Source organism: Haemorhous mexicanus, chromosome Z (assembly GCF_027477595.1).
Source record: "Haemorhous mexicanus isolate bHaeMex1 chromosome Z, bHaeMex1.pri, whole genome shotgun sequence".
NCBI lineage: Eukaryota > Metazoa > Chordata > Aves > Passeriformes > Fringillidae > Haemorhous > Haemorhous mexicanus.
This window is the reverse complement of record NC_082381.1, coordinates 78,940,804-78,959,061: the sequence shown is the minus strand read 5'-3', so window position 1 is coordinate 78,959,061 and position 18,258 is coordinate 78,940,804. Positions and strand designations below refer to the sequence as shown.

At 42.5% G+C, this 18,258-nt stretch overlaps 1 protein-coding gene across 1 annotated transcript in view; it reads right to left on the bottom strand.

Moving 5' to 3' along the window:
• The window catches only part of ADAMTS12 (ADAM metallopeptidase with thrombospondin type 1 motif 12), a 147,680-nt gene that overhangs the window by 47,415 nt on the left and 82,007 nt on the right, over nt 1–18,258 (bottom strand). Inside the window, exons 8-12 of the mRNA XM_059874058.1 lie at nt 17,814–17,957; nt 17,005–17,149; nt 10,457–10,549; nt 10,070–10,215; nt 9,077–9,246 (exon numbers count right to left, since the gene is read on the bottom strand). Coding sequence (XP_059730041.1) covers nt 9,077–9,246; nt 10,070–10,215; nt 10,457–10,549; nt 17,005–17,149; nt 17,814–17,957 — 698 coding nt within the window. The remainder of the gene's footprint in view (nt 1–9,076; nt 9,247–10,069; nt 10,216–10,456; nt 10,550–17,004; nt 17,150–17,813; nt 17,958–18,258) is intronic.

Genomic DNA, 18,258 nt, shown 5'->3' with positions numbered 1-18,258 from the left:
CAGAGAGCAGTCAGCTGCCTGCTTCTGATCTTATGTGTCATTCATCATTTTCATCTACCTGTTGGCACTTAATAAATAATTTCAAACCTTTTTTCTCTGCTCGACAACTTATGAAATAGGGATAATATTGCAAGTCTGACAGACTCAGGCTATTTTCAGACAGATGTCCCACAGAAGGAACAAAAAGAGAAGAAGGAAGAGAAAAGCTGTAGCAAGAGCAACAAGTGGCCTCTGAAACAAGATTTTCTGTGATGGATCATGGCCTTAATCTATTCCATCTATGGAGTAAGAAGAGCCAAACACCAACCTCCCTGCCTCACAGACACTGGCCTTTGTGAATGGGAAATCTGAGACATCAGAGAGACACAGGACACAAGTCTGATAAATAAATTGTGTGCATGGAAGATGAGTTGGAGCTGAAATGAGGGTCAAAGCAAGCACTGGCTTTGTAACACTCGGGCTTTGTAACACTCTCTGAAAACTCTGCAGCACAACCAGAACTATCTGCCTAAATTAAAAATCATCCACTATCATTTTAATGAAGGACACCAACACAAGACTTGTCTTCAGGTTTTGGTCTATTCAAAGACCCCTGTCTCGCCCATCACTAAAGCAATTTGCTCATGCTCAGCAACTTGAAATGCTTTGCTGAGAAAAGCAGTGGGCCTTAAACCTACCAGTCAGCAGCGACTTCAAGGCCCCATTATTTAATAATTTTAAAACTATTTCCCTTTGTGCTGCAGAGGTGCTAATGCTGAGTGAGTTTTACCCTGCACCTGACAGAGCTGACAGAAGCTGCTCCCTTGGTCTCAGAGGGATGCAGGGTAACTATAAGCCTTCCACATCCTGGTTGATGGATATATTTTTATCTTTTCCTCCTTTTCTGGCTTTGTTTGTGCCATAGAAAGGACTGTGCTTAAAGAAATTTTTGGTAATGAGAGAAATGCAATCTTCTGATAATGCAAATAAACTAATTAATTTCCAACAAAAAGATTTATCCTTTTGAAGGAGAAAAATTTGCTCTCATTACCCTGGTTTGTGCAGCATCAACATACACACAATACTACGCAGTGCACAAAGGTGACTGCAACTCTTCCCCTCAAAGCTCTTGCAGATTAAGAACTGAATCCTGCAAAGCCTGAGCTTTGGTACTGTGAATCTCATTTGTGTAAACAGAAACACTGCAGAACTCAGAACAAAACCAGATTAAAAAAAAAACCAAACCCTGAACAGTAAAGGAAATTGAAAACCTTAATGAAGGCTTTTTCCCCCCTCTTGTTGGTAGAGCTAAAATGACATCTCAGGTCTGTCACCAATGTGAGCTTCTGGCTTCCCAAACAAAACTACCTTCACAAAGTGCCACAGTGATGAGACCCAGAGCACATGCATGGACCATGGTTATACAACTGGTAAAATTCCAGCTGATGCGAATTGTGTTCAAGAATATCAGTGGAGGTGGAGCTAAAAACTTTTTTCAGGCAAGAACATGAAGTTTGTAATCCTCACCAACCCTCAGCCCCTCTGTGAAAGCTGCCAGCCATAACACCCACCAGTTGCTTTGATAAGAGCTGTCATGGTAAGCAATACAAGTGATTTTAAGTCTGTCTTCAGAATTCTTTTTATGGCAGTGTGATTAAAGTGATTACTTTAGTGCTCTAAATTTTGCTTCACCTTGCCTACTTTCTCAATGTAGAACTTTTCTACACAAAGCACAATGTGTTTATGACAAGGAGAATCCTACAACTCCAGGTACTCTGTTACTTTCTCAGATGAACAGACTTTACAGAAAGTCATTTCAACCTTTTGCATTGTTTCTAATGAAATATGTCAAACAGAAGTTTGATATCTTTACCTCCTCGTAGCTGTGTGTTGACAAAACAAGCTGTTCCATTTCAGAAATAACTGAATAAGAAGAAGCAGACAGTGCTGACATACTCCTCCCATCACTATGATGCTGTAAAGCTATAAAAAAACTCCCTTACTATGTCAAAATAAAATGTGAAAAAAAAAAACAACACACAAACTTTCATACTTGCAAATGCTTTCTATGTATGAAAGCTTTCCTGTTTTTCCTGATTGTGTTAACTGATCTAAAATTAGACCCAACCCACAGATTTTTACTGTTTTTCATTCTAGATGTATTTTACGAAGACCCTCTGGAAATTATAGGGTATTTACTTCTCCACCCAAAACTCAATGATATTTATTTCATTTTTCATCTGCAGAAAGGCTGGTTAGGCCATCACTGAGGAAATTATACTAGCACTGAATTTGGCATTCACTATCTAAAGTTATTTATCTACCTATCATTATTATTTATTATGGTTCAGCTCAGGGACCTTGGCTCTGTTTTTATAGGGTTGTAAATAAACTGCATCAGAACCAGCCAATGACCTCCAAAACAATATTTTAATATTTTTTACACAGAAAAGATACCTAATATTTTAAACACAGAGCAGATACCAAACTCACACACAAGGAAAAAAATTACGTTTCCCAAAATGGTGGAAGACTTGCATTGAGTTCAGCCTTTTTTCTTATTTCAGACACAAAAATCTAAAAAGAGTTAACTCAGATGAATAGGAGCACTTTTTGTTCAGAAGGAGCTCATTAAAGCAGCTGGTTCAGTTTCAGTTACTTCAGCAAATTTGATTAAATCATGATGAGATTTTAACAAAAGGCTGTAATCCTTGTAACTTTTAGGCCAAAATATATATCCCAGCATATGCATGAAATATTAGATCCAATCTGTGAGCACTGAGTAATGACCATGTATCTCTACCAGCTCAGGGATACACATGCTAAACACTCCTTAAATGTTCCACTGAATAGCTGGCATTTAACTCACTCCTTGTTTTCCTTTCTAGAGCAAAACTTGCTTTGCTCAATCTGTGTTCTTCAAATCACAGAATCATAGAATGTTTTGGACTGGAAGAAATCTTAAGGATCATCCAACCCCCCTGCCATGAGCAGTGACATCTCCCATTAGACCACAGTGCTCAAAGTCGTGTCCAAACCTGGTACTGAACACTTCCAGGGATGGGGCACCCACTGCTTCTCTGGGCAGCTTGTGTCAGTGCCTCACCTCATGGTAAAGATTTTTCTTCCTTATATTGAATCTAAACCTGCCCTCTGTCAGTTTAAAGCCATTCCCCTATGTCCTATTCTACTAACCCTTGTAAAAAGTCCCTATCAGTGACTTTCTGACTTCCATGTTGCTCTCTTGCCAATCTTCTTTAGTCTGGCTGCATCCCTCTGGCAGTGCTTTGCTCCTAGCTGGACATAAGGTCTTAGCAGAAGTGCCACCAACACTCAGCAGGCCAGAAAAACAACAACCTGTTTTTTTATGTGGTGCCCGCATCTTACGCCTGCTGCTGTTTTGACCAGAGAAATTATCAATTCCCTAATATATAGAAGATGAAATGGAATCCCAAGCCATAGAGCTCCCTTAAGGGCCCAGTGACTTATCTGTTATCAGAAAAAGACTCAAGAAGCAAATTAGCAAAGCTGAGTAAAAGTCCTGAAATTTGGGCATGTGATATTTTTCCTCTCTGTATATTATTAAAAAGTTCAGATTCACCAAGTGTAAACAGAACAACATGAAGATAAGTAGAAAGGAACATATTTCCTTCCCAATTTAAATTTGTTTACCTTACAGCTGATTCCCATGAGTTCACATGCAGGAGGGATCCAGCTTAACCTGACTAAGAAGGATGTGATTAACGTGTCTGTCAGAAGAAGATAAGGCTTCAGTATCTTTCCCAACTTCACAAGGAAGAAAAGAGGTGAGCCTCTTCTCTTCAACCCCTCATCTCTGTGAGAACTCAGAATCCACTGGGGAAATCCCAGACAAAGAAAATTAGAAAAGACAATTACCAAACAGACAAAATGGGGAAAAAAGCTGAGGTAAATCTACTTATCACTTTAACTAAGCCTGGAACTCCAAAACAAAGTTGAATTTTGAAAAAGGGACATTTCATCCTGTTAGCTCAGCCCTTGTGATATGTATCAGAACATATCTTATTTGATACACAGAAATATTTTGGCATAAATATGAAATTTAAAACATTTTTAACACAACCCCTATCTGACCTAATGACTGACTAAATGATCCTGGCACTGATAGAGAAAATAAAGGTGATTATATGATTTAATGTAGGACTTATAGATGGAAGCTAAGCCCTGAGAAGCTATCAGACTCATATAAATGGAATTTGTCAAATGGTATGAAATAAATAAACATGGGGTCAGTCTGATGGAAAGAGAAGTGGATATGTACAGAAGTCTGCCCAAAGTGTCAAAATAGGGGCCTGGGTCATGAGAAAAATTCAGAAAATATCCTGCTCAGGCTGCCAGATAGTTTATCACCCTTGAACTTGGAGGTCTCCATCATTTTAAGATTCCCAGGAGTACTCTGATGCTACAGCTTGAGCCCATGGGTTTCTGAGGTCCAGAGCAATTCCATAACAGGACTATGCAAGGTCCCCAACAGGCATAAAGTAATTTGAACCAGAAAATTCTCAACTGAAACCTCAAACAACAGGCTAGGAAACAGCAAGATGTGACTTACCGCTTTTCTGTTTAATAAAACCACCAGTTTGCTAAAGCTGGTTGTTTTATTAAATCATAAGCTATTCAAAAATGTCTTTGTTATCTTGTGAAGTTACACTTTACACAACAGAAAAGACTCTTCAGGTACATGACATTTGCTATAACTGCCTTAGACAAGCTATGAAATTAAAGCCAAGAGAGAGAATTACCCAGAAAATCTACTGGGTTTTTCCAGTGGGACGAAGGAACAGAAAATGTCTAAAATGTCATAGAATGTCTGGCTCACAAATCTATTTCCTTAGCTAGACATTTCCACATAAAAGCTGTATGCATACTCAGGACTTGGGAAAGCTTAAATATGCTTTCTTTCCCCTTTATATCCCAAGTGCAGCATGAGAGGATCCAAAATGCCTGATATAAAACAAGAGCTGTACTGGGTTTGCATGGCCAGGCTTCGGTAGCAGGGGGGCTACAGGGGTAGTGGAATCTGTTGTGTCACATCAGAGGTCACCACATTTGGTCACATTTTTGGAGACAGGCACACAACTGAACACACTGAAGGTCATGCAACAACAAAGCTTATTGATGGATGCCCCCTTTTATAGGAGGTTCAAAATTCCCTTCCTTGAGCAACCAACTGGTCGAGGTTCCAACACTGCCCAGCTCACTGGCCAAAGATATGACTGCATTCAGGACTGAATGGGACTGGAAGGGGTCCCCTGTTTGAGTTCAATCCTACTTATCATTGTCTTATCTAGGGACATGGTAATGGACAAATCCATTTCCTATACTTCTACTCTTTAATGAACTAAGCTAGCCAAATCAGTTTCTGTTATGGCCAATTTTATCTGTGCAGTTTCAAACCAGCTGTAGCTGTCACAGCAGCTCTGTGAGAAGCTGCTGGAAGCTTCCCCCATGACTGACAGAGCCCACATCAGACAGATCCAAGAAGGACCTGCTGACAGTAAAGACCAAACAACCAGTGACAGTGGCAGCACCTCTGGGATAATGTATTTAAGAAGGTGGAAAAAAAATCTGCACAACTGCAGCTGGAAGAGAGGATGCAAATGTGTGAGAGGAACATCTCTGCAGACACAGGGTCAGTGAAGGAGGAGGGGCAGGAGCTGCTCCAGGAGCCAGAGCAGAGATTCCCCTGCAGCCCCTGGTGCAGCCCTTGGTGAGGCAGCTGTGCCCCTGCAGCACAGGGAGGTCCAGGGGGGAGCAGAGATCACCTGCAGCCCCTGGAGGAGCCACACCAGAGCAGGTGGGTGTGCCTGAAGGAGGCTGTGACCCCGTGGGAAGCCTGTGCTGGAGCAGGCTCTTGGCAGGACCCATGAACCAGGGATCTATGCTGGAACAGCCCATTCCTGAAGGCCTGCAGCCTGGGGTAAGGATCCATGCTGGAGCAGTTCAAGAAGAACTGCAGGGTTGGACTTATGTTGGAGAGGTTCAAGGAATGCTGTCTCCCATGACTGTTCTACTCTGAATTAGTTTCTAATACATTAAGCATATTTCCCCAAGTCCACTCTGTCGTGCCCACGATGGTAATCAGCGAGTGATCCCTCCCAGGCCTTATCCTGACTCACAAGCCTTTTGTTACATTCTCTTATCCCTATCCAGCTGAGGAAGGGAGCAAAAGGGTGACTTTGGTGGACATTTGGTGTCCAGGTGGGATTAAACCACTACAAAAGCCAAAGTCCTCTTGACAGCAAAACAACATAGTAACAGCATGCTGTGAAAAATCCTTGAAATTGGATTGCATAAGTCAAGAAAGTAAGTAGGGAACTGGCAAAGGTTGGTGTACACATGGAGGACATTGTGAATAAAGTCTCCAGAGACCTGAAACATCAGCTAATTTTTCAGGGGGTTTAAAAAGCCTGTTGGTTTGCTGTTGTTTAAACTCTTGGTTTGCTTGGACACACAGATGCAAGGAAGGCTCAAACCTCTGTGTCTCTCAGAGACAGCACTTTACAGACCTTATTTGCAGGTATTTTGCCCAGGACATCTTTAGCCACTGACAGAACGTGAAAGAATATTTGAAACTGAGATGGGAGGAAAACTCTCAGATGCATTTCAGGTAATTCTGGCTGGACAAAACTGGAAGCAGTGCGCCCGAAAGAGCCACCCACCCTCAGCCATACAATGATGTTAGACGAATGATCAGCACAGGATTTGGGCAGCTCCCTGATTATTTGAGTGTTACCAGGAGAGCCTGTCTATCTGAGAAAGCCAGTTTTACTTTAAGAGTTTAGCAGCAAGAAAACACTTTAAATATTACTAGTGGAATGTGAAAACATTAAGGGCCTCCAAGGTAATGGGAAAGACATGGAAATCTATGCTGAAATTCTGACTGCTGAGAAAATGGGCGAAAACAGTCAAGAAGTTTCCAAGCCACAGAAAAAATATCTTCTTGATATTTTAAGGATTTTGCAAATGATTTTGCAAATGATTTTCCAGATGAAATATACCACGCTCAGCAGCACAGCATTTTTTTTTAATAGAGCTGGTTCGTCTGTACAGTTCTGAACTGTTCTATTTGAAATACAGCACGGACAGAGCACAGCCCTGCCTTCCAGTGTGCAGTTAGGCATTTGACTCATGATTCTCAATGTCCTTTAGAAACAGACCTTCTGTAAGAAATGCACATGCAGAACTACCTGTTCTGTTGCAGTGTCACAGAAAGGACATGAACAGAATGAATGCTGTACCCTGCAGTAGCACACCCTGAGTAACTGAGGTCTGGAATCTTAATTTCAATGGCAGGCAACTGCAGAAAATGTTTTTTGAGCTTGGTTTTGGCCTAAATGTTAGGTTGTTAGCATTTGTCATGGCTTTACTGTATTTCTTAAAATAAAAATCTCAATCAATCAAATTTTTTTTTCATCAGAAATTTTACTGGAAGTCTGCCTGCTCTAGATTTGTCTTCAATGGTGCATTTTTTACATGAAATGGAAACAGTAGCTGAAATTTAGGAAACAATTCAGGACCGCCAATAATTGAAAAAACAATTAACAGGCTGAAAAATACTACTGGCAAATCAAAATGGAAGTTTAATCCTGATCTACCCTATCCTTTGTGTCTTATTTTTTCATTAAAAAACACATTGCTACCAAGTTTGCTGCTGCTATGGAGCTGTGGGGAGTGGCTGATCAACTTGAAAGCTTGCTGCCATTCAGTGGGACACTGATAAAGAGGAGAGTTGGGCAGGGAGAAACTTAATGGGGTTCAAAAAGGGCACGTGTAGAGTCCTGCTGAGGAGGAATAACTCCCAGCACAAACTGGGGTCTAACCTGCTGGAGAGCAGCTCTGCTGAGAAGGACCTGAGAGTTTTGGTGGGTGACAGGCTGCCCATGAGGTGGCAGTGCTCCCTGGCAGCCAGGAGGGCCAGCAGGCTCCTGGGGTCCACTGGAAGGGATCTGGCAGTTCTGGGTTCCTCAGTATAAGAAAAGCAAGGAGCTACTGGAGAGGATCCAGCAGAGGCCACAAAGACGATTAAAGGAATGAAGCATCTCTGTTGTGAGGACAGACTCTGGGGGCTGGGTCTCACCAATGTATATAAATGTCTCAAACCAGTGCCAAGAGGATGGTGCCAGACTCCTTTCAGTGGTGCCCAGTGACAGGACAAAGAGCAATGGCCATAAACTAGAACACAGGAAATGCTACCTCAACATGCGGAAGAACTTTTTTACATAGAGGATTGGAGAGCACTGGAACAGCTGCCCAAGGAGTTGGTGGAGTTTTCCTCTCTGGAGACATTCAAACACACCTGGAGGTGTTCCTGCACCACCTGCTCCAGATGACCCTGCCTTGGCCAGGGGGGTTGGCCTAGATGGTCTCTCCCTAACAATTTTGTGATTCTATTGGATAATCTACACCTTACATTTATGCACAACCCAAGAATCAAACTGCATATTAATAATTATTGCCCTTGTATTTAATAACTAGCTGTTTCAAAGCAAGTTATAAAGCAGAGTCATTGACTCTGCCTCCACAATACAGGGCAGCACAATACTGAACCAGTTTAGATATTACTTCTTCACTGTAATGTCAAATACACCTGCCATTAAGATCTAAGTTTGGAAGTAGTAAAATCATATGTGTACAGTGATAGAGCTCTGCCTGCTGGGTGCAGTGATGCCTCCTGGCCCAAAGATGCAGTTCAACACCACACTACCCTACTACTTGTTCCGTGGCTGACACTGGAAAAGATGGTTTAGATCTATTCTAAACAAATAGCACAGACATGACTTCAAGAACTTTTCTTAGTGCAATATCTTTTCAGGAACTGAACCAGTTCCAATCACATTATCACCAGAGCTCTGAAAAAAACACCTAAGTGTAGAGAAGAACCACTGCCTTTTTGTTCACACAAAAGGCACACCAGCATAGAGGAGCACACCAGATTTTTCTCTCTAATTCATTAGAAAACTTACAATTCAGTGACTTCTCACTCTCATGGATATTTCTCATAGGCGCCTAACTTTGACATTTTGTAAAGACATTAAAAAATTGTGTAGTATCATACCTGTGTTATAAACGGGAACCCAGTGGTAGAACTCGTTCTGGTAGGGAACTGTATCAAATTCACTGCACTGCATCTGACGGAAGGTTGGCAAGTCTTTGTGACAGGGGCTGATGTTACACATGCGATAGCGTTTCCTCTCTCCAGTGCAGTAGTCTCCTCCAAACTGGGGTCTAGAAAAGGAACATTGAGACTGGGACATGAGAACCATGAGTAAAAGAAAATGTTTTAAACCAACAACATATTTCAGGCCCCAGTATAACAATAAGGTGACTCTGAATCCTTGACAGGGTAGAGATAATGTTCACATTGCATGTTTGAGTACTCATGTCAGTATGAAGCACAGATCTAGACAACTCCTGTATCCCAAAAAAGTGCTTGGCAATACCTGGCTGAGCTCACAACAAATTAACCTATCAAATGGACTGCTTAAAATCCCATACTTTGCAGTGTATTTGACAGTTTGCTCTGAAAAGACAAATGATTCCTGCTGTTAGTGATTTGTGAAAATGAGACGCGGAGTCTTCATGAACTCAGATATGTAGTGGGGAATTTTGCCTTTCATGTTCCATACCTGACAACTCATGTCTGAAGCTCAAACAAGGCTGATGACTAGATAACATAAAAGCTGAGTTCTCAGGATCAGATTGCTAGAAACTGTTCTCACCTGGTGTTTGAGGACATCTATTTACTCATTACAGTATTAATAAAGCAATATTTACACTATTTCAGCAAAGCCTAAATGTTAAGTATGTTTTTTTAATTCATTTAACATTGAAATAAGCTCCTTGGAGGGTAAGAAATAAGAACAAGATGACTGTAAAAGAAGAGCCAGCCAAATTTCACACAGGTATGCCTAACTGGGAAAAGAGGTGTCAGTATCTGTGACATCTTGATGTGGCACCTGCTGATAACAGCCTCATACAAGAGAGTTTCCAATGTCATAAGAACCTCAAAAATCTTAAAAAGTAGGGAAAGATAGTGCACTCAGCTTACTCTGGATTATCACACAGCCTCTCTGCGCTTTGAACTCCTGCCCCACATGTCCTTGTGCAGTGGGACCAGGATGACCAAATGCCCCACTCGCCATGGATTGCTTCAGGAGTCTTCCCCACTGTAATACACTCACCAGAGAAGCACCACTGAGGAGAGAAGAGAAAGCACAAAGATTCAGATCATTATGACAGGGAAATTATGAACTTTTTGAGTTTCTGTGAATTATTTGTTATTTCAGTTCATAAGGGTTGAACACTTAAGTGGAAATGTAAATGGAGATGTCACAGGATGACCCCCCTTCACACTCAACAATAGCAGAGCTACTCATGGCTCCTCTCTGTGCTTTGGCAGGCAGCACAGCTTGCAAACAGCGTGGCTCACAGTCACCTTGTTTTCTCCACAGCGAGTGCCATCCGCAGCTGCATCCAGTTTGGAGCGGCAGGAGCCTTTCACTGAGCACCAGAGGGTCTGGCAAAGGTTCTGAAAAAGGAAGAAAACTGCAGCAGTCTGAGGCAGGGCAGAACTCCTATGGCCAAGATTTTCAAAAGCCTCCCAGAGTTTTGTACAGCCACTTAAAAAGCCTTGTAAGGGTTGTATTTCCAGAGGGATCAGGGTTTTTCACAAGATAGGAACCACCAAGGGTCCAAATTTAGATACTCGTCATTACTGTGCAAAAAGGGGCTATTTGAAAAATAAAAAATGGTAAACACTATCAAGTGAATTCCCTGAACTATGTGACTTCAAATATTCTCCTAATTGCCTGCTCAGCTCCTAGATAAACACAAGCAAAATGGCTTAACAAACTTTGGTCTATGCTGTTTGCAGATAAGGTAAACAAGTTTTCATTTGACGAGTACTAACCAATACCATCTTCAATTCTGCATTGCTGTCTGCCTGGAAACATACAGTGAAATCAAAGAAGGTTACAGAAGCCAGGCATGCAAATACAAACAATATCATGTCTCCAACAGTATTAACGGAGGTCCCAAAACTAGATGAGGAAAAAGTGATCAGCCTTCTTAAAACATCAGCTTGGCAGTACGCAAGGAAATGATCTGGGGAAAAAAAAAGCAGCCAGCTAGCTGGCAGAAAAAAGCATAGTGGGCTGGGAAGAGTAAAGGTTGGTGAATGTCTGCATATTAAATAACTCAGAAAGTGGTGCCAGGTTAATGCAGTAGGTTGCCAATAAAAGACAGCATTCTGTTGCAGTGTGATGTCATAGTTTGTCTCAGGTATCCCGGTCCTTTCCCAAGGTTATCAATTCATGCCCTACTTTGTCCCAGAACTGGATACTGTGGAACTGTTAAGGAGAAATTTGTGGGAAGTGTAGAAAAAGCCACTTTATAAACCGTTTCAATTTTCCCTTAGAAAACATTACATTTTCACTAACTAAAATTCCAGCAATCTGATAATACACTCCTTTTTGTGCCGTGCTTAACTTAGAGCCCATGTTAGATGTAAAAGGCAAAACACAACTCCCGCCGACCGAAAACATAACCAAATAGCTACCAATTTCCAAAAACCGCGGTTAAGAATCGAAGACACGCAGACTTTCAGCCCTAAACAGCGCAGCAGTCCTTGCTGATTTTAAAAGTGCCGCCGGCAGCGGCAGGGAATCGGAACTCGCCACGCCGCGCCGGGGGACAAACAGAATCCCCCCGCCCGCGCCGCGCGGCAAACCCGAAACCGGAGCCGCCCCGCGCCGAGAAAGCTCGAGAGCTGAGTAGAGAGTCCCCTTGCCGGGGCGGGAAAGCCCGAAAGCCGAGCCGGCGCCGCGCCGCTGAGAAGGGCAGGGGCAGGGAGAGCCCCCCCCGCTCCTCTGAGCCGCCACCGCGCGAGTTCTAAAACCAGCGGGGCCGCGCCGCTGGGGGCTATGCCTTACACGCTATCGCTCTCGCCCCGCGGGGCTGCACCGCCTTTATGTGCTCTGAATAAGAGCGAAAAAGAACAGACCTCTCGGCAGAGACTGTATCTGAGCTTCTACCCCTCTAAGGAACAGATAATACTCACCCCAAAACGGTGCTGTCGGTGGTCTGGCAGGGTTTTTTCTCTTCAACCTGAATAGGACCCCTCGGGCAGGAGGAGCTACCCTACTCTCCCCCTCGAAAACCACTCACCAAAAAGCAGCTGCGCTTTCCAGAGGAACAGAACGTCCTCGAGGCTTCTGTGGGATAAGTCCCAAAGTCTCTGCTGGAGAGCTATGCCGTCAATGCTCTTCCAGTGGACGCTAAGCTGCCCTTAAGTCTCTGCGTGGTCTGCTGAGGTTCTGGGAGGTTCTCGGGTCCGCAGGATCGGAGCAGCCTCACGTTGGACACCAATATATTGGAATATTTACCAATATATTCAGATGGGACTTGTCTGGGCTTGACTAGCCTCTGCTTCTTGACGGCAAGGCGGCAACTGTGGTGTTTTCACCTCAGAGACACCTCTGGCTACGCTGGATGCTGCAGCTGGCGCTAGAGACAAGTCCAGACAAGCAAAGCCCCAGTTTACTTCTGTGCAGATGCTTTAAGGCGAGGTGAAGGAAAAGGAGTCGGGTCCTGTTAGAGGGTTTCAATCCAGAGTTTTATTCCGACCCGCAAGCTTCTGAATCCCGTAACAGTTCTAACAGAACCTCCTCAACCGCGTGGTTACTGGCTCTTTTAACCCCAGGGAGAGAGGGAGGGAAGGGGTAGGGATCCCACCAACAAGGTGCAGGGCAAGCAGGTCTCAGGTGCAAGGGACACCTGAATGGGCCAATGGCCCCCCAGGGATGCAAGGCATCTTTTGAGCACTGCCAATCACTCGACGCCCTTCTGGGATGCCGGGGTTGATAGCACTCAGCAGGGGTCAGGGTGGGGAGAAAGGAGAGGTGATTGGCACCTGGGAAAGGACCGAGATACCTGAGAAAAACTATGACATCACACCGCAACAGCATTCCAGATGCTGATCCATGTGCAGTGGCTCAACTCCACAGAACAAACAGAAATTCCTGAGAGGCAACAAAAAAAAGCAGGGCAAGAAACATTCCAGCTACCTTTTACCAAATACACTTCGCTCAGACAGAACTATTCTCCAGAAAAGGAGGACAGAGCTGGAGGGCCCTTTCTCCCTCTTCAGTTCACATGCACACCAGCTTTTCTTTGTCTGGCATGCAGGAGCCATGCGTGCTTGGAACTCCTGACTGATCAGGGCTTTGCAAGAAACACCACTTCCAAAGCAGAGAAAGCAGGGCGCTCAGAGGGACTGCACACTGCCAACAGGAACAACAGAGGCAAAAGCCCAGGTCTTGACTCTGGCTGTTTGGATGCCATAGTCCAGTTCTGGAAAAGGGAATAGAGCTGGCAGCATCAACCTGTGAAGAAGGGACAGCTCCAAGTGCCATTAGATAAGAAGGATCCCACCAGCAGCTCCCACCGGGATTCTGAGAGCAAGCCCCATACCAGATTTGGAAGTTAACATACAAACTGCACACTTCCAAAAATGCAGCCCCAACGAGCTCGCAGCAATGTTCATCCAAGTGGGAAATGCAGAGTTTGGCTGCCCATTTCTGACCTGCTTCTGTTTAAAATGGCTAAGCTTGGGCACAAGCTTTTAGAGAGTTCACTTTCATTTACTTCCTCCATTGTGTGTTTACCTTGGTTTGTCAACAAGAGCACCAGAAAAAAGCTGATGGCATGGAACATCTCGAAGCACTCCAGCCCTCCAGCTGGAATACAATGTCCTGGCCACTGCATCTTGGTTCACTGTTTTGGGGCAATGTACTCAGGACAAATTTTGTTTTGCAGTTCTCCATTTATAGTTCAAGAGTAGCATTCCTTATGAAGGCCTTGTGAAGCCATCATTATCAGGTTCTTAAGGCAGAGCTACCCAAGTGTTCTGGCTGATGAATTTTCTCTCATTATCAAAGTCATCTTTTATTTAAACTCTTCTACACAGAATATATTTTGTGGTTTTAGTGTATAAAGTGTATTCTTGCACCATGCCTCAGACAACATCAGAGAAACAGGCATAGAAAATGAACACAGCTTTTCATTACTTTTATTATTAGATTTCACCCATAGATTTCAAAGTCAAGAATTCAAGAAGGGAAATCTTTAGCTTTGCAAAGATTTTTCCATATTTATCTCCATGTCCCAGAATTGTTTTTTGTCTCTAAGAATACTGAAACAACAGCAGAGGAGATGCACTACAATATGAAAAACAACAATATGAGAGGATGCACTAGGTACTGCATGCCTTTGGAGGTAACACACAGAAATTCATGACTCTGCTATGGATTCACTGCAAAGCAAGTGGGTTTTCTTTTCATCAGCAGTATGACAGACACTTTCTACCCAATCTGTGAGAAAAGAGTCTGTGCCTTGAAGAAAGCTGAGCCAAAAAACCTCAGTTTCATGGAAGCCAAAGGAAGTTTAGGAGAAAAAGGCAGTAAGATGAGTGTTCTGATATCCTACAGGCTGTTCTATAGGAAGCTATGGGTCTAGCTATGACTGGGAAAATTCCTCCATCTAACAGATATTTTGCTTTTCTTTGCCTTATTAGAGGGACAATATTTTTATACTTCACAGGACATTTTGCTGCCTAAGTGCTTCATGAAAACCATTATCTGAATTATAAATATTAGTTTTTGCTAAGTGTAATCACTGAACCCCAGGGCATCTTCAGCTAGGTGCAGATTGTTCTCTCAAAAAGGATCTGTGGATCAAATTCAGTCAGACATTAAAATGTACAAAACAAAAGCAGTTTGTCAGTGAGCAAGTAAATAAGAGGAAAGGCAAAAAATAGTCAGACCTCTTAGACAAAATGACAAAAAGACTGATGATTCAACATTCCACATTGACCCTACTGTTCCAAATTCCATCTCCTGCCAGTGCAACTACCAAAAAAAATACAGGCCTTTCAGCAAAATGCAAAACAAGAGGATACCAATAAATTTTCTGACATATGTCTAGCTGTAAAATTGGTTAATCAGGAGATGCGAATATAAAGGCCTATTAGGTTCAACTTCAAGGAGAGACAGACTGAGCCAGTACTGCAAAATTACATCCTAATTTTCTATCTGTACCAACAGACAAATTACAGTAACTAAGGAAACTGTAACAGCAGGTAATGAAAGCAATCTTTCAATACCTTCTTCAGATTCAGCAGTTGTAGTTCAACACTGGTAATCATGTTACCTATTAAGGCTGAGAAGATTAATCAGAAATAATATCTCTAAGAGATAGGTAGATGGAGATACGCACAACTATCTGAATGGAATAAACAGTCAACATCAGCAGTGCCCAGTCCAGAGCTGTGTTCATACCAGCACTGCCAATAGCCAAAACACATCTGTGTTTGACAGGGCCAGGAGGCTGGGTGCCGTCTTCAGCATTTACTGAACATTGCTGCTCAAAACACAGGAAAATTAGTGATCACTTATCTAGGCTAGCACTTTGAAACATTTTTGCCGAGCTGTTCCATGTGTAAATATGCTGTGTTGGAGTGCATGAAATAGAAGCCTCTCTGAGTCCCTCAGAGAGAAAATGAAATGCAGGGTTTGAATTAGAACCTTTAGAGAAGCTGAAATACATTAAGCCACACAGACATGAGACAGAAGTGTAAGTTTTAATTTTAAGTAAGTAGAAATATATTTCAAGTGCCTTAAGAGACTGTTAGCTAGTCAAAGGCCCTAAATCCTAGTTTAACTCAGGTCCAGGCATAACAAAAACATAGCAGAACATTGGTTGCATTTCTAGATAGAATAGATAGAACTACTCACGTAAATAGATGTACCTAGATTTTGGGTAAGAAAACAGATAGTAACTTTTGCGTAAATAGATAAAATTATGTACATAGATTTTGGGTAAGAACTGACACTACTTTCACACATTAGAATCAAGCTCAGATTGGTGTAAGAAAAATGTTTTAGAATCATGCTTTTACCTGATTGGATGATTTATGAATAAAATCCCTTGTACTGGGGTGAGAAAGAAGAAGGAAGAAGAAAAAAGGTGTGGGAGCTGCTGCTGATGCTGTTTTTGCCCAAAACATCAGGAATTTGGCCAGAAAGCTTTTAGCACAGACTTTAATACTCCGAACTCCTTGCCTTCGAAACTGATGTACTCATGCAAAAAACAACTTCACTACCACCAACAACTGCTCTTGTCTCTTTGAAGACCCAACATCCACGATAACCTTGACAATGTCGAGGTTAAGTCCCAAAAACCTCTGAACATTCTAGGTACTACTATTTTAGTAAAATACTATACCATGTACTTAGCTAACACAACCTGTTACTTTGCAGGGCTCCACAATCTTGTGAGGGTTGTTGTGACTTCACTTATTCCCTTGCATCTCCTCACAATACTGTTTTGCTGGGTATGTATGCAGGGTACTCTATGAATTATACATTTCTGCATAAATATCTATGTTCCACACAAAAATATTGGGTTTTCAAAATAAGTATTTTCCACAGGGACTGAAATATTGTTTTGTTTGTTAGATCATAAAGAGTATGAAAAATCAGGATGTATGGGAAGAGAACACAACCCTAATTTCTTCAGAAAACTCTTCCTGGAACTGAAGATTTGTTCCCAGAATTATTTAGTCAATTGAAAGCCACAAGGTCGAAGAATATTTTAAAATTGGACTTAAGCTGCATTACTAATTTTCCTACGAATTAGTATTACAAGTTTAAAACCAAAACGACTCCACTGCAGAAGGACAGGCACTTAACCATAGATATGGCTGAGATCCAGCAAAGGTTTTGTGGAATACAAGGCAAACAGCATAACAACTCACTTCCAGAATATGCAGAATTAAGTGTGTTAGGCAATGCCTGCACTGCACATCTAGCCTGTGAGACTCTAAACACACTGCATTTGTAAATGAGGCGCACTGAATACACTTCCATGCTGCTCAAGAATTCTGAATTCTTACTAGGAGAATGAAGAAAAACATTCAGCACTTACATCCACATCTTCACAGAATGTAGCATTGGAACCATACTGAAGCTGGCATTGGTGGTGCACATCATAAATCACTCCAGGAGCAATGATTGGGGACTTTAGAACTTCTTTTTGTGGGATGTCATCCAGACAGAATCCCCACCCACGACTAAAAGAAAAAAAACCCATATTAAAAAACTCCCTACCACCACAGTTTTTTGATGTTTCTATACAGACTTTTAGTAGCTATTTCTTTGGGGTAATTTTGATTATGGCCCAATGCTTCCAGATTCCAGCCAAGTTAGGCTGAAATGCTGCAAACAAAGCAGTCACTCTGTCTAGCAAGCAATGGTTTTAAAATGGCAAAACACAGCCTGTCAAAGAGGAAATACCATGAGCTCAGTATGGTTTGCAGAGTGGCTTCAGAGAACTCCACAGTCTGTGGTTAAAGCTGTACCACATTGCTGGTCCTGAAAAGAATGGAATGGATTTGAACAAGTCACTGAAGCCAAACACATGGCACTGTGGCCAAAGGCAGAGTCTATGAAGCTCTGTCAGGGCCCTTGATGGAAAGGCTTCTTTCTTCCTGGTAACTGCAAAAAGCTGCAGATTACACCAAACCTGAGCCAATATGACAAGACTTGAGTTCCCTTCCAGACTACAAGACTTTAGAGAGCTTTTCCCAAATAAGTAAGCACCAGGACAGTGGTACGTCCCCCAGGGAAATTAACTACAGAACACTAAAACCCCCTACAATAATCAATGCAAAATGTACTCTGAACTCCAGCACAGTTGTGCTCAATTTAGGCAAATGTTGCAACCTGACCACTCACTCTAGGAACCGTGTGATGTACTCTTTGCTGCACTGGGACCAGGTGAGGGGAGTAGGATCATACTGCAACTGTCGAGACATAATATACGGGCGCTTTCCAGCAGGCTCACAGTCGTTCTCCTTTCCATCGTGCTGGATTCCAAAACTGGAGGTAAAAAACAACATCTAATAATTCCAGCTGACTGGCTGTACCACAACACCTACTTACAGGTTCCACTCCATGCTTGAAAACACGTTGCTTCCTCCCCTGGAGAGCTGTAGTTATCTGTTTGCTAAAAGAAAATGTACACACAGAACATACGACCCAAAATCTATGAAAAATCAACACCCCCACAGGCTTTCAAACACGTCTGTTATGCACAGCAATATTGGTTTGCACGAAATAAAGAACAGACTGCCACAGACTATACTTCTGTACTTTTAAGGGAATCCAAATACTAGTGCAC